The sequence below is a fragment of the Xenopus tropicalis genome, chromosome 4 (assembly GCF_000004195.4).
Source record: "Xenopus tropicalis strain Nigerian chromosome 4, UCB_Xtro_10.0, whole genome shotgun sequence".
In the NCBI taxonomy this organism is placed as follows: Eukaryota; Metazoa; Chordata; class Amphibia; order Anura; family Pipidae; genus Xenopus; species Xenopus tropicalis.
In genome coordinates, this window is record NC_030680.2 from 13891176 (window position 1) to 13907349 (window position 16174).

At 46.2% G+C, this 16174-nt stretch overlaps 1 protein-coding gene across 1 annotated transcript; it reads right to left on the bottom strand.

Moving 5' to 3' along the window:
• Positions 1 to 5175: 5175 nt before the first annotated feature.
• Positions 5176 to 16139, bottom strand: astl2a (astacin-like metallo-endopeptidase 2 gene a). Its single transcript, XM_002934072.3, has 13 exons — positions 16020 to 16139; positions 15900 to 15924; positions 14822 to 14875; positions 14600 to 14734; positions 14411 to 14528; positions 13360 to 13538; positions 11295 to 11376; positions 10879 to 11006; positions 10526 to 10641; positions 7104 to 7329; positions 6707 to 6825; positions 5955 to 6177; positions 5176 to 5358 (listed from the first exon to the last, which is right to left on the bottom strand). Exons 1-13 carry the CDS (start codon positions 16086 to 16088, stop codon positions 5354 to 5356), a joined length of 1479 nt encoding a protein of 492 aa, XP_002934118.2. The 5' UTR covers positions 16089 to 16139; the 3' UTR covers positions 5176 to 5353.
• Between the last annotated feature and the right edge of the window lie 35 nt (positions 16140 to 16174).

Here is a 16174-nt window from a genome sequence, read left to right on the forward strand (position 1 = left end):
TTAGCCCACTTCCCAGGTCACCTGGCCCGTGTGCCCTGCCAACTAAGTAGAATAGATTATCATCCTATAGCAACCACTTGACCACCCCCTGATCCACCTTAGTAACACCCTGATACCAAACCCTGCCTATTCCCAGCAAGCCCTGTGATTTGTGGTCCATGAATTTAGCTATCATGGCTCTATGCCCTCAATGGTGACCAATCACTTCACAGTGCTCCCACCAGGCCCTAACTTGGATTTAAAATAGGCCCTGGCTTTTCAACTACACAGAGCCCAAACAGCCCCCCCAGCAGCCCAATAAATAGTGACTGTCTATGGCACCTTACAGCCCCCCTGGCATTCCCAGTACCCAGAGGCACAAACAGCCCCCCCAGCCCAATAAATAGTGACTGTCTGTGGCACCTTACAGCCCCCCTGTCATTCCCAGTACCCAGAGGCACAAACAGCCCCCCCAGCCCAATAAATAGTGAGTGACTATGGCACCTTACAGCCCCCCTGGCATTCCCAGTACCCAGAGGCACAAACAGCCCCCCCAGCCCAATAAATAGTGAGTGTCTATGGCATCTTACAGCCCCCCTGGCATTCCCAGTACCCAGAGGCACAAACAGCCCCCCCCAGCCCAATAAATAGTGAGTGTCTATGGCACCTTACAGCAGCCCCTCTGGCATTTGCCTGAACCCACAGATTGCCAGTCCGGGCCTGGTCCCCTGTAATTCCCTGAGTGGGACAATTATATTAAAAATGAAATCAGGGCTCCATTCTACTCTGTTGTCCGTCCAAACAGTCAGTTGCTAAAAAACCTACTGACAAGCAGACCCCATAGTTGCAGGGGGGGGGGGGGAGCCGCAGGGTCTGCTTCCTTTATACTCATTAGAAACCCCCCTCCCCAGCCGCTCTTACGGCCAGGTAAGGGATTTTGTCCACAACGGGCCCCTTGAAAGATTTTTGCAGGGGGGCTAAGTTGTTATGCTACTGGCAGCTGGCACTGAAAACCCTTTCTCCTTGTAGAGTGTAAGCTCTTTCGGGCAGGGCTCCCTTCCCCTCCTGTATCGGTTATTGATTGCTTTATATGTTACTCTGTATGCCCAATGTATGAACCCACTTATTGTACAGCGCTGCGGGATATGTTGGCGCTTTATAAATAAATGTTAATAATAATAAAAGGTTAAACTCGTATATAATAGTTGGAGAGGGAAGCTTTAGATTCTGTGCCGGCATCTATGGGGTTAAATCCAATGACAATGTGACCGGCCAGTAAAACAGCACACGGCCTTAGGGACACAGAGACAGAGGATGCTCCTTGGAGGAGAGATCGGATTCCCCCCATTCAGCCCTTTGTTGGGGCTCCTTTATGTGTCTCTCACAGTGCGAGTCCATCCCAGGCTCCGCTTTGGCCTCTCCCGCTGTACAGAACAAGGGCCCGTTCTGAGGCTGGCCCTATGGCTAACAATCCATCCGGAGGGGAGGACGGAGAACTGAGACATTCCTGAGTAACTTTAGTTGGGGGTGAGAGGCCTCTGGAACATTCTACTGAGTCACACTGACAATGGAGATAAACACATGACAATGGCCTTGTCACTATCCCGTCTCTTCCACTGCACCAACCTCATGTTACCACTAACCCATTGCCAGTGGGTGCCAAGTATAGGGGCAAAGGGGCCTCAGCAGGATCTATTACACTGTAAGCCAATCAAATAAAGGGACTTACATAAAATATCACAACACAATATTATTATTATTAACATTTATTTATAAAGCGCCAACATATTCAGCAGCGCTGTACAATAGCAAAATAGCTTTATATATATAATGGAACTTTTCACACTGTTTGTGCTTCAGCTCCCCCCAAAGAACCTGCCCTTTGGGCTAACCCAGTACCCCAACCCAGTACCCCAATTCCCCTGTGTACACCCCCCTACCAAAATGACTAATCCCGAAAGACAAGCCCCCCCCCCCAGTGCAGCAATTAGACTACTCCTTCCTAGTTCCTGGACAAGAACCAATCAGGGTGAGTGTGGGAAAGAACTGTCTTCATACAAAATGGCTGCTCTCCCAATCCTCTGAGCATGGAACTAAACCCCTAACCAGCAGCAACCCAGCTTTAATCCAAGGGGACTAGTCCCCAGGGGACTAATTCCACACCTTGTTATGGCTCCCCGCTCCACCCATAGGGCCCTTCCTGCTCCACCCAAGGGCCTCACTAGAAGGGAACCCCACTGAAACATAAGCAACCAGATGTTCATTTGTAAGAAGCGTCATAACTCAGCCTGTAGCCTTGTGCCTATATATGGGCACAGAACCCCTCAGTGACTGCTAATATCCTTATCATTTACAGTAGGGGGTACATTATCCCTTATAATACATGAGTGATACTCAGAGTTCCCTGTATAACTCAGCCTTGTGCCTATATATGGGCACAGAACCCCTCAGTGACTGCTAATATCCTTATCATTTACAGTAGGGGTACATTATCCCTTATAATACATGAGTGATACTCAGAGTTCCCTGTATAACTCAGCCTTGTGCCTTTATATGGGCACAGAACCCCTCAGTGACTGCTAATATCCTTATCATTTACAGTAGGGGGTACATTATCCCTTATAATACATGAGTGATACTCAGAGTTCCCTGTATAACTCAGCCTGCAGCCTTGTGCCTTTATATGGGCACAGAACTCCTCAGTGACTGCTAATATCCTTATCATTTACAGTAGGGGGTACATTATCCCTTATAATACATGAGTGATACTCAGAGTTCCCTGTATAACTCAGCCTGCAGCCTTGTGCCTTTATATGGGCACAGAACCCCTCAGTGACTTCTAATATCCTTATCATTTACAGTAGGGGGTACATTATCCCTTATAATACATGAGTGATACTCAGAGTTCCCTGTATAACTCAGCCTGCAGCCTTGTGCCTTTATATGGGCACAGAACCCCTCAGTGACTGCTAATATCCTTATTATTTACAGTAGGGGGTACATTATCCCTTATAATACATGAGTGATACTCAGAGTTCCCTGTATAACTCAGCCTGCAGCCTTGTGCCTTTATATGGGCACAGAACCCCTCAGTGACTTCTAATATCCTTATCATTTACAGTAGGGGGTACATTATCCCTTATAATACATGAGTGATACTCAGAGTTCCCTGTATAACTCAGCCTGCAGCCTTGTGCCTTTATATGGGCACAGAACCCCTCAGTGACTGCTAATATCCTTATCATTTACAGTAGGGGGTACATTATCCCTTATAATACATGAGTGATACTCAGAGTTCCCTGTATAACTCAGCCTGCAGCCTTGTGCCTTTATATGGGCACAGAACCCCTCAGTGACTGCTAATATCCTTATCATTTACAGTAGGGGGTACATTATCCCTTATAATACATGAGTGATACTCAGAGTTCCCTGTATAACTCAGCCTGCAGCCTTGTGCCTTTATATGGGCACAGAACCCCTCAGTGACTGCTAATATCCTTATCATTTACAGTAGGGGGTACATTATCCCTTATAATACATGAGTGATACTCAGAGTTCCCTGTATAACTCAGCCTGCAGCCTTGTGCCTTTATATGGGCACAGAACCCCTCAGTGACTGCTAATATCCTTATCATTTACAGTAGGGGGTACATTACCCCTTATAATACATGAGTGATACTCAGAGTTCCCTGTATAACTCAGCCTGCAGCAGATACAAACCCTTAACCCTACAATGTATCACTGCATCACTGACCTGTAGTAGGTAACAGCTCCCCCCAGCCCTGAGCCTCTGGAAATATGAAATATTATCCTTACTCCCTCACTAGGCACCATTGTGCGCCACCCTGTAGCCCTGGATTTTATTGGCAAGGCTGAGCTGATACCCCGTCCCTCCTGAAGGCATTAAGGGAACCTGCTGTCACTCGTCAGGCAGCCAATTAGTTCTCTGATCCTCTAAAATGAACCTCTCGTTTGGTGGCCGTCATTCATCAGCCGTTACCAAGTCTGATCAGGGCGCTGTGTGCAAGGAGTGTGCAGGCTGATATAGAGCTGCCAGGTCTGAGCAGGCAGTAACCCTTCCAACACTGTTGCCCTGTGTATGGCCCCTTGGCCACCTGTGTGCGGAATGGGGAGAATTGCATTTCTGGCCACAAGAACACAAGATACACTTGGGAAGAAGAAATGAACCATTGGAAAGAAATGGGAGCTGAGCTGTTTATCACTCACTCTGGCACTGGAACTATAGTTCAATCTATTTTCCTTGGTAAAGATACATGGATTTAATTAAACATCAACAAATCATAGACGTTATTACCCCACCATAAGTGGAGAAATTGCTTCTTTATTGGTTCTGTGAAACACTGCTTCCCTCTGGTGGCCATAAGATGCATGGCACTAGTGTTTTAAAGGGGATGTAAACCCTGCTGCACTGCTCAACTAAACGTTACTCAGTTGTTACTGGACTACAAATCCCAAAATAATGTAACATATAATGAAGGGTGAGGCATGCTGGGAGCTGTAGTCCAGCAACATCAGGGCTGTATTCTTAAAGCAATATTGCACAATTAAACACAGTTTCCCAAGTCTGAACAAGTCTGTCCTTATCCCCATGTCTGATTCCTGTGCCATATAATGAGGGGAAAATGCCATCATTATCTCTATATGTAAGGTACCAGCAAGGGGCCTGACATAGTCCAATGCAACAGAAGGGGCCAAAAGAAGGAGTAGTGTTTTATACTATATCATAGGGTTAATTAACATTATAAAGTGTTCTTGCATAGGAATCTTAAAGCTCTTTATCTTTGGTAAATGGGTCTGTGTGCCCTTTAATACAGACCTTTGTGATAAATATACCCCTTTACCACCTAGGCAGGGGGCACTTTTATGGGATGATGGAAGGACAGTTACACACAGTGTAAAGTGGATATGTCTGCTGCAAAATATGACTATAGGTTTAACCCTTTACATGGCACCCTATAATTTACAGTGCACATTTACATACCAAGGTGTGTTGTGGGTTTCTATTTGCTTATATAGTGGCAACATGGGGCACAGATAGTCTAGAAGCCCCCAGCTCAGGAAGGGTAAAATGAGGCTTTCATCTTCCGCTGTATTCCTGCAGAATGTTCTCTAATAGGTGGTGAATTGTAATGTAAGTCTGCCACCTGCTGGTCTCATTGGGAAGTTCACAGCGACTTCACACAAAATGCTTTTATTTTATTATTTTATTTTATCAATGACATGATTTCAGAAGTTGCAGCAATATAGGAAAACATGCTTTATCAAGGTATTGATCATCATAGGATGGGCATAAAGTGAGGGTGGACCAGATGTACATCTGGGAGGAGCCTGGAGTTACAGATCCCTGAGGAATTCAAGCTGCAAACAGCAAATGTAGTATTAACTAGAGGTTCCATATTCAAATGCACATTCTTACATTGCTTATCTCACTTACTCTGTTATATCTCAGCCATAAAGCAGGGCAGGACTGCTGCTTACAATGGGGGGATCAGATAGGATCTGTGCCACTGTGACAGAATGCTCTGTTATACAGATAGCTAGAATCTCAGCCATAAAGCAGGGCAGGACTGCTGCTTACAATGGGGGGGATCAGATAGGATCTGTGCCACTGTGACAGAATGCTCTGTTATACAGATAGCTAGAATCTCAGCCATAAAGCAGGGCAGGACTGCTGCTTACAATGGGGGGGATCAGATAGGATCTGTGCCACTGTGACAGAATGCTCTGTTATACAGATAGCTAGAATCTCAGCCATAAAGCAGGGCAGGACTGCTGCTTACAATGGGGATCAGATAGGATCTGTGCCACTGTGACAGAATGCTCTGTTATACAGATAGCTAGAATCTCAGCCATAAAGCAGGGCAGGACTGCTGCTTACAATGGGGATCGGGTTATTACCCTAGTTTAAGTGGCAGACACAGAAGACCATGTGGCACAAGAAGGAGAATACTGACCAAAGTGAAATGATGCAAAGAATCCCTGTGCCTCTGTGTTGGGATCGCTGTGGAATTGAAGCAGAAGTGAATTTCCACTGGAAATGATTTCCCCCGGTGCCAGGGAACCGCAGAACTTGTGCATGAGTGGAGAATAAGTGGTGTTGCCATTATATACCGCCAGGTAGTCACTCTTACAGCCCGTGCTGGCCTCCATGTTCAGGGTATGGATTCTCAGTTGGACCTGAGACACAGCAAAGAGATTTAATGGCCATGGGGAGAGTCCATTGCGTTGGCCACATACCCAGGCCAGTAAGTTGCCAGCCTTGCCGAGAGTGTATAGCATACAAGCCAGGGGCCTAGGGACACCCCACTATAACGTCTGGTTATTTATCTAAATATAAATGGGGGATGTGGAAAAGGCTGGTGGTTCAGGTCCTTGTGGGTCCCTACAAAGGGTAATTCCCCTTCTCCATCTAATTGCTGTGATAGTGACAATGGTGTCAGATTCTTTGGGGCCCTAATTGGCCCTGTCTGGGACCGGCTAAATGCACCTGTGCTTGTGGCCCATTTCCTTGGGTTCCTATGGGGGCCTTAGTCTCAGACTGCCACCAAACCATCCTTACTATAATCCACCACTGAAAAGTCTTAGCTACCCCCCTTTTTTTTTGTCTTGAAGGAGGTGGGGCTTAACAGAAAATGAGTGGAATGTTGGGTGCAGAACACTAGCTCTATCTGCAGGCAGTGGGGCAACAGACTGCACTAGGACTCACCTTCTGATGATATGGAGCTGAAATGAGATACATGCAGTCCATGTTGGCGGAGTACTTTTGGGGGTATCCTGGAGAGGAGATGTTCCCCGGGGATTTGTAGAAAACACCCCCACATTGAACTGAAATACATACAGACAACATGAGATTCCGCTCAAATGCTGATATTTAATCTTTCAGGTTAATCTCTTTCCCTGGTGTCAGTGGCACTGCACATGCTCAGTGGGCTCTAGGCTGCTGTAGATACCTACTGGGCAAGGTACTGGGCAAGTACTGGGCGCCAGTTTCTGTGAGTGCACAGTGATGCCACTGGTGGGAATGAGAAAAAGCTACTGTGTTCCTGGGGCAGCAGTCAGACCCACCCCAGCCCCCTGTGGCACCTAAAAGGTCCCATCAATACCTGTAGTGAAGGTGGCTTTGAACCCAAACGCTGTGTGCTTGGCGTCGCTAACGAATTCCACCAGCATCCGCCTGGCGGAGGAAATAAGGACCGGGAGCTGTGCCCTTCCGCAGGCTCTTTTCAGCAGCACCGGGGAGCTTTTACTTGCCCCGTCAAATACCCTAACGTAGTCGGAGGTGCAGTTTGCGGAAGGCTGAACATCAAAGGCGACAAACTGCAGGGTCACCTATCAATGGAAACAATAAGAATAATCACTATTAGTAGGAGTGACTGGGCCCCATAGCAACATCATTTTAGGGCCCTCCTAAATGTATATTATTGGTCAGTGCCAGGCCCGGACTGGCAATCTGTGGGTTCTGGCAAATGCCAGAGGGGCTGGAAGGTGCCACAGACAGTCACTATTTATTGGGCTGGGGGGGGCTGTTTGTGCCTCTGGGTACTGGGAATGCCAGGGGGGCTGTAAGGTGCCACAGACAGTCACTATTTATTGGGCTGGGGGGGGCTGTTTGTGCCTCTGGGTACTGGGAATGCCAGGGGGGCTGTAAGGTGCCACAGACAGTCACTATTTATTGGGCTGGGGGGGCTGTTTGTGCCTCTGGGTACTGGGAATGCCAGGGGGGCTGTAAGGTGCCACAGACAGTCACTATTTATTGGGCTGGGGGGCTGTTTGTGCCTCTGGGTACTGGGAATGCCAGGGGGGCTGTAAGGTGCCACAGACAGTCACTATTTATTGGGCTGGGGGGCTGTTTGTGCCTCTGGGTACTGGGAATGCCAGGGGGGCTGTAAGGTGCCACAGACACTCACTATTTATTGGGCTGGGGGGGGCTGTTTGTGCCTCTGGGTACTGGGAATGCCAGGGGGGCTGTAAGGTGCCACAGACACTCACTATTTATTGGGCTGGGGGGGCTGTTTGTGCCTCTGGGTTCTGGGAATGCCAGGGGGGCTGTAAGGTGCCACAGACAGTCACTATTTATTGGGCTGGGGGGGGGCTGTTTGTGCCTCTGGGTACTGGGAATGCCAGGGGGGCTGTAAGGTGCCACAGACACTCACTATTTATTGGGCTGGGGGGGGCTGTTTGTGCCTCTGGGTACTGGGAATGCCAGGGGGGCTGTAAGGTGCCACAGACACTCACTATTTATTGGGCTGGGGGGGGGGCTGTTTGTGCCTCTGGGTACTGGGAATGCCAGGGGGGCTGTAAGGTGCCACAGACACTCACTATTTATTGGGCTGGGGGGGGGGCTGTTTGTGCCTCTGGGTACTGGGAATGCCAGGGGGGCTGTAAGGTGCCACAGACACTCACTATTTATTGGGCTGGGGGGGCTGTTTGTGCCTCTGGGTACTGGGAATGCCAGGGGGGCTGTAAGGTGCCACAGACAGTCACTATTTATTGGGCTGGGGGGGCTGTTTGTGCCTCTGGGTACTGGGAATGCCAGGGGGGCTGTAAGGTGCCATAGACAGTCACTATTTATTGGGCTGGGGGGGGCTGTTTGTGCCTCTGGGTACTGGGAATGCCAGGGGGGCTGTAAGGTGCCATAGACAGTCACTATTTATTGGGCTGGGGGGCTGTTTGTGCCTCTGGGTACTGGGAATGCCAGGGGGGGCTGTAAGGTGCCACAGACACTCACTATTTATTGGGCTGGGGGGGCTGTTTGTGCCTCTGGGTACTGGGAATGCCAGAGGGGCTGTAAGGTGCCACAGACAGTCACTATTTATTGGGCTGGGGGGGCTGTTTGTGCCTCTGGGTACTGGGAATGCCAGGGGGGCTGTAAGGTGCCACAGACACTCACTATTTATTGGGCCGGGGGGGCTGTTTGTGCCTCTGGGTACTGGGAATGCCAGGGGGGCTGTAAGGTGCCACAGACAGTCACTATTTATTGGGCTGGGGGGGCTGTTTGTGCCTCTGGGTACTGGGAATGCCAGGGGGGCTGTAGGTTCCATAGACAGTCACTATTTATTGGGCTGGGGGGGCTGTTTGTGCCTCTGGGTACTGGGAATGCCAGGGGGGCTGTAAGGTGCCATAGACAGTCACTATTTATTGGGCTGGGGGGCTGTTTGTGCCTCTGGGTACTGGGAATGCCAGGGGGGGCTGTAAGGTGCCACAGACAGTCACTATTTATTGGGCTGGGGGGCTGTTTGTGCCTCTGGGTACTGGGAATGCCAGGGGGGCTGTAAGGTGCCACAGACACTCACTATTTATTGGGCTGGGGGGCTGTTTGTGCCTCTGGGTACTGGGAATGCCAGGGGGGCTGTAAGGTGCCACAGACAGTCACTATTTATTGGGCTGGGGGGGCTGTTTGTGCCTCTGGGTACTGGGAATGCCAGGGGGGGCTGTAAGGTGCCACAGACAGTCACTATTTATTGGGCTGGGGGGGGCTGTTTGTGCCTCTGGGTACTGGGAATGCCAGGGGGGCTGTAAGGTGCCACAGACACTCACTATTTATTGGGCTGGGGGGGGGCTGTTTGTGCCTCTGGGTACTGGGAATGCCAGGGGGGCTGTAAGGTGCCACAGACAGTCACTATTTATTGGGCTGGGGGGGGGCTGTTTGTGCCTCTGGTACTGGGAATGCCAGGGGGGCTGTAAGGTGCCACAGACAGTCACTATTTATTGGGCTGGGGGGGCTGTTTGTGCCTCTGGGTACTGGGAATGCCAGGGGGGCTGTAAGATGCCATAGACACTGACTATTTATTGGGCTGGGGGGGGCTGTTTGTGCCTCTGGGTACTGGGAATGCCAGGGGGGTTGTAAGGTGCCACAGACAGTCACTATTTATTGGGCTGGGGGGGCTGTTTGTGCCTCTGGGTACTGGGAATGCCAGGGGGGCTGTAAGGTGCCACAGACAGTCACTATTTATTGGGCTGGGGGGGGCTGTTTGTGCCTCTGGGTACTGGGAATGCCAGGGGGGCTGTAAGGTGCCACAGACAGTCACTATTTATTGGGCTGGGGGGCTGTTTGTGCCTCTGGGTACTGGGAATGCCAGGGGGGCTGTAAGGTGCCACAGACACTCACTATTTATTGGGCTGGGGGGGGGCTGTTTGTGCCTCTGGGTACTGGGAATGCCAGGGGGGCTGTAAGGTGCCACAGACACTCACTATTTATTAGGCTGGGGGATGTTTGTGCCTCTGGGTACTGGGAATGCCAGGGGGGCTGTAAGGTGCCACAGACAGTCACTATTTATTGGGCTGGGGGGGGCTGTTTGTGCCTCTGTGCCAGGACCTATTTTGGATCCCAGTCCAGGCCAAGTCAGGGTCCCACTAAGCCCATTATAACTCCTGGGCCCCAGTGTAGTTTTAGCCCAGTCTCATGTATTATACACAGTCTCCTGGGGGACATATTCATTGCGTCCTGTGCCCTTAAGAGCCCATTTTACACATCCTTTGTTTAAGAAGTGAAGATCTGTAAATCCCTGAATGTGGCTCTACTTACCTGCCCTTGTGGGATCCTGATGAGCCACACACAACTGGCATTGTTTGGGTACGGAGAGGGGTAGTTGGCAGAGTACAGAGTGCCCGACGGAGCAGAGAGCAGGGTACTGCAGGCATCTATAATGGCAACACCAATTGGATTATATCAGCTGCTCGGTGCTGTTGGTGGGCTTGCTACTTACTGTATCCCTATATAGTGGGTTTCAGTTTATTAAAGGGAAACTCTACCTACAAACTGTGTTTGCTTACTGAAAGAATAGCCTTGCCAAAATGTACCATACCATATAAATACGGAGCCATAATCAATGCCATTCCCAAGCCTCTCGCTGAGGCCGCCATGTTGCTTGTTCTTACCGCACTCATACAGACGATTGATCTTGGAGACGTCCAGGTTACTGAGCCCATATAGCTGCCCCAGCTGCGCGTTAGGGTTGCGTTTAGGAACCAAGGTGCTCATACCGCCCGTGTTACTAAAAGCGCCACTTAAAGAAGAAAGGCAAATTGCAAGGGCGTTACATTACGTTGGCAAAGCGAGAAAGACTCTAAAGGGGATGTAAACCCTGTTACAGCTCCCAGCATGCCTCACCCTTATTATATGTTACACTATGCTGGGATTTGTAATCCAGCAACAACTGAGTAACGTTTGGTTGAGCAGTGCAGCAGGGTTTATATCCCCTTTAATGTGTAATATCACACAGGGGGGAGCAGGGGAGCTAAGTTGTTCGAATACAGTTACTATGCAGTTTATTCAATGAGCCCCAGGCACTTACCTCCCATAATGCATAACAGAATTATAGTCATATTCCATGCCCACAATGTCACTTTCAGGCTTCTCAAAGTCCCTGTGAAATTCTGGAAAAAGATTCTCATTATTTGAGCCCATGAGATCTGGAAAGGGCCGGTATATGATAAGAAACGGGGGCAGTCCTGCTGGCACAAATGGCTTTTCCTTAGCCTTATGACACGTTTAAATAGATATATAGATAGACAGATAGATAGATAGATAGATAGATAGATAGACAATGATAGATATATAGATAGATGGATAGATAGATAGATAGATAGATAGATAGATAGATAGATAGATAGACAGACAGATAGATAGATAATAGATAGATAGATAGATAGATAGACAGATAGATAGATGATAGATAGATAGATAAATAGATAGATAGATAGACAATGATAGATATATAGATAGATAGACGATGATAGATATATAGATAGACATATAGATAGATGATAGATAGATAGATAGATAGACAGATAGATAGATGATAGATAGATCGATAGATAGATAGATAGATAGATAGATAGATGATAGATAGATAGATGATAGATAGATAAATAGATAGATAGACGATGATGGATATATAGATAGATGATAGATAGATAGATGATAGATAGATAGATAGATAGATGATAGATAGATGATAGATAGATGATAGATAGATAGATAGATAGATAGATAGATAGATAGATGATCGATAGATAGATAGATAGATAGATAGATAGATAGATAGATAGATGATAGATAGATAGATAATAGATAGATAGATGATAGATAGATAAATAGATAGATAGATGATAGATAGATAGATAGATAGATAGATAGATAGATAGATGATAGATGATAGATAGATAGATAGATAGATAGATGATAGATAGATAGATAGATAGATAGATAGATAGATAGATAGATAGATAGATAGATAGATAGATGATAGATAGATAGATGATAGATGATAGATAGATAGATAGATGATAGATAGATAGATAGATGATAGATAGATAGATAGATAGATAGATAGATAGATAGATGATAGATAGATAGATAGATAGATAGATAGATAGATAGATAGATGATAGATAGATAGATCGATAGATAGATGCTAGATAGATAGATAGATAGATAGATGATAGATAGATAGATAGATAGATAGATAGATAGATAGATAGATAGATGATAGATAGATAGATAGATAGATGATAGATAGATAGATAGATAGATAGATAGATAGATAGATAGATGATAGATAGATAGATAGATAGATAGATGATAGATAGATAGATAGATGATAGATAGATAGATAGATAGATGATAGATAGATAGATAGATAGATAGATAGATAGATAGATAGATAGATAGATAATAGATAGATAGATAGATAGATAGATAGATAGATGATAGATAGATAGATCGATAGATAGATGATAGATAGATAGATAGATAGATAGATAGATGATAGATAGATAGATAGATAGATAGATAGATGATAGATAGATAGATAGATAGATAGATAGATGATAGATAGATAGATAGATAGATAGATAGATGATAGATAGATAGATAGATAGATAGATGATAGATAGATAGATAGATAGATGATAGATAGATAGATAGATAGATAGATAGATGATAGATAGATAGATAGATAGATGATAGATAGATAGATAGATAGATAGATAGATAGATAGATAGATAGATAGATGATAGATAGATAGATAGATGATAGATAGATAGATAGATAGATAGATAGATAGATAGATAGATAGATAGGCCAAACCCTACCTGCAATAATTAGTGACAGGAAGGTTCCATTCATATTAATGGGGGGGGTTTCTTCTTTACCCCTAATACCTCAGCCTGGCCATTGCCCTAAGACTTTATAGGATTGCTGCCTACCTGCATCTGTGCGTTTGTCCTGCACCTACACCCAGCAACAGCACAATAGCAGAAGGCAGGGATTGGTGGATGGCTTATGGCCAGTGGCATGCTGGGAGATGTAGGCTGTGTCTGGTTTAACTGATTCTATTTATAGGGTGTATCTGTACCTGCTGGTATGTTGGTTTCTATTACAGTGATATATTCATCCCGGTCCATCCTGGAGTTCTCGTGAGCGAGACCCAAGACATGGTTGAGTTCATGTTGGATAATCCCAAACTCCACACAATCAGGTTTCAGCAGGGACACTGTCTGAGCCCCCCCAAGCCGCCCCTTTGAGGAAAAACACCTGGAATTAAGGAGAACATTGAAAAAAGTAAAAAACAGGGGTAACATTTTTTAGTTCAGTAGAAGTTGGATTTTTTCAGTTCAAGCCCCAAGTCCAACGTTTGGTTAGGGCCCCCCTACACACGTCAACTTGTTTTTTCAGGAGTCACTCCCAGTAACAGCCCAGTCACCCCATGTAACCCTGATCTCCCTGCAGCCTTGTGCCTTTATATGGGCACAGAACCCCTCAGTGACTGCTAATATCCTTATCATTTACAGTAGGGGGTATATTATCCCTTATAATACATGAGTGATACTCAGAGTTCCCTGTATAACTCAGCCTGCAGCCTTGTGCCTTTATATGGGCACAGAACCCCTCAGTGACTGCTAATATCCTTATCATTTACAGTAGGGGGTATATTATCCCTTATAATACATGAGTGATACTCAGAGTTCCCTGTATAACTCAGCCTGCAGCCTTGTGCCTTTATATGGGCACAGAACCCCTCAGTGACTGCTAATATCCTTATCATTTACAGTAGGGGGTACATTATCCCTTATAATACATGAGTGATACTCAGAGTTCCCTGTATAACTCAGCCTGCAGCCTTGTGCCTTTATATGGGCACAGAACCCCTCAGTGACTGCTAATATCCTTATCATTTACAGTAGGGGGTACATTATCCCTTATAATACATGAGTGATACTCAGAGTTCCCTGTATAACTCAGCCTACAGCCTACAGGAGAGAATACATCGACTAGAGCTGCAGCTCCCCCTTGTGGTACATAATGGGAACCACTGCTTTAGCGGAGGTGCCATTTAGCTCAACCCCACAGTTAGGGTTTTGGTACATTCTGAGTAAATATATATAGATATATAACTCTGTACCTACCCATTCTCAGATCTGATAATGACATGGTCCCTTTCCGCACTGCGAGGGACAAAGCGCACGCAGGTCAGGGTGGAGAATTCCAGCATAGCGTCAGTGATTGACTCAATATCACTTACACCTAGGATGAAAGAGAAACAGGTCAATAGTAAAGGGAATGGAGGAGGGTGAATAAATGAGCCAATAACTCACCATAATCTGCGGAAATCCTGTATGGCACCAGCACCGACCCATTCTGGGATTTTGGCCACAAACAGTCTTTGCAGGTCCCATCGCTGCGCTCGACTCTCACGTCAATGTCGCCCTGATAGTGCAGCCCACCGTGTCCTATCAACATCCCACACCGGTCACTAACACACCAACATGCACACTAACACACACTAACACACACTGGCGCCACCGCATTCGTATTACCTTGATTGGTTCTCAGGATCTGGCTGAAGATGTCATTGCCGTTCATATTAGTGGCTGCAGAGAAAGTATATGATATTATTACTTTTCTACAGATATAAGAAGGGGGTATAAATGAGGGGACATTTGCTGCTGGTTGCTAAGGTTACAGATCCTAGCAATGAGTTTATGGATATATTGAATGACGAATAGAAGAGAAGGATGTCAAAAAAACAAAAAAAAATTCAACCTCTGTTTATAGTCTATTTTATGGCTGCTCAGAGTTCCCTGTATAACTCAGCCTGCAGCCTTGTGCCTTTATATGGGCACAGAACCCCTCAGTGACTGCTAATATCCTTATCATTTACAGTAGGGGGTACATTATCCCTTATAATACATGAGTGATACTCAGAGTTCCCTGTATAACTCAGCCTGCAGCCTTGTGCCTTTATATGGGCACAGAACCCCTCAGTGACTGCTAATATCCTTATCATTTACAGTAGGGGGTACATTATCCCTTATAATACATGAGTGATACTCAGAGTTCCCTGTATAACTCAGCCTGCAGCCTTGTGCCTTTATATGGGCACAGAACCCCTCAGTGACTGCTAATATCCTTATCATTTACAGTAGGGGGTACATTATCCCTTATAATACATGAGTGATACTCAGAGTTCCCTGTATAACTCAGCCTGCAGCCTTGTGCCTTTATATGGGCACAGAACCCCTCAGTGACTGCTAATATCCTTATCATTTACAGTAGGGGGTACATTATCCCTTATAATACATGAGTGATACTCAGAGTTCCCTGTATAACTCAGCCTGCAGCCTTGTGCCTTTATATGGGCACAGAACCCCTCAGTGACTGCTAATATCCTTATCATTTACAGTAGGGGGTACATTATCCCTTATAATACATGAGTGATACTCAGAGTTCCCTGTATAACTCAGCCTACAGCCTTGTGCCTTTATATGGGCACTGAACCCCTCAGTGACTGCTAATATCCTTATCATTTACAGTAGGGGGTACATTATTTCCTATATTATAACAGCATGAAAGTAACACAAAATGAATATGTTTTGCCAATAGGTAGGTACTTACCATTAATAGTAGAGTTTGACAAGATCTAAAAGGAAAACACATAAGATCAGATTCCAGGATATAATAAATGATTTGGACCCTTCCTGTTACACAGAGCCCATTGGCATCCTGATGTCTCACCTGTGTAGGGGAGGGCAGAGCCAGGCCCAGCAGTTGGGACAGAATCACCACCCTGATATGGGTTCCCATAATGAAGTTCCCCCGGTGCCGGCTCTAATCTCCGTATGATTATTACAGTTTTTATACAGTCCCTGTCTTTGCAAAACTGGTGTGTC

What these genes read in the sequence shown, in the direction of transcription:
- astl2a (XM_002934072.3), bottom strand. Translation starts at nt 16,088, where the DNA reads ATGGGAACCCATATCAGGGTGGTGATTCTGTCCCAACTGCTGGGCCTG. An exon ending in GTCAAACTCTACTATTAATG is followed by an intron (nt 14,876 to 15,899) that starts GTAAGTACCTAC and finishes CTTTCTCTGCAG; the next exon opens with CCACTAATATGAACGGCAAT. An exon ending in CAGGATTTCCGCAGATTATG is followed by an intron (nt 14,529 to 14,599) that starts GTGAGTTATTGG and finishes CTTTCATCCTAG; the next exon opens with GTGTAAGTGATATTGAGTCA.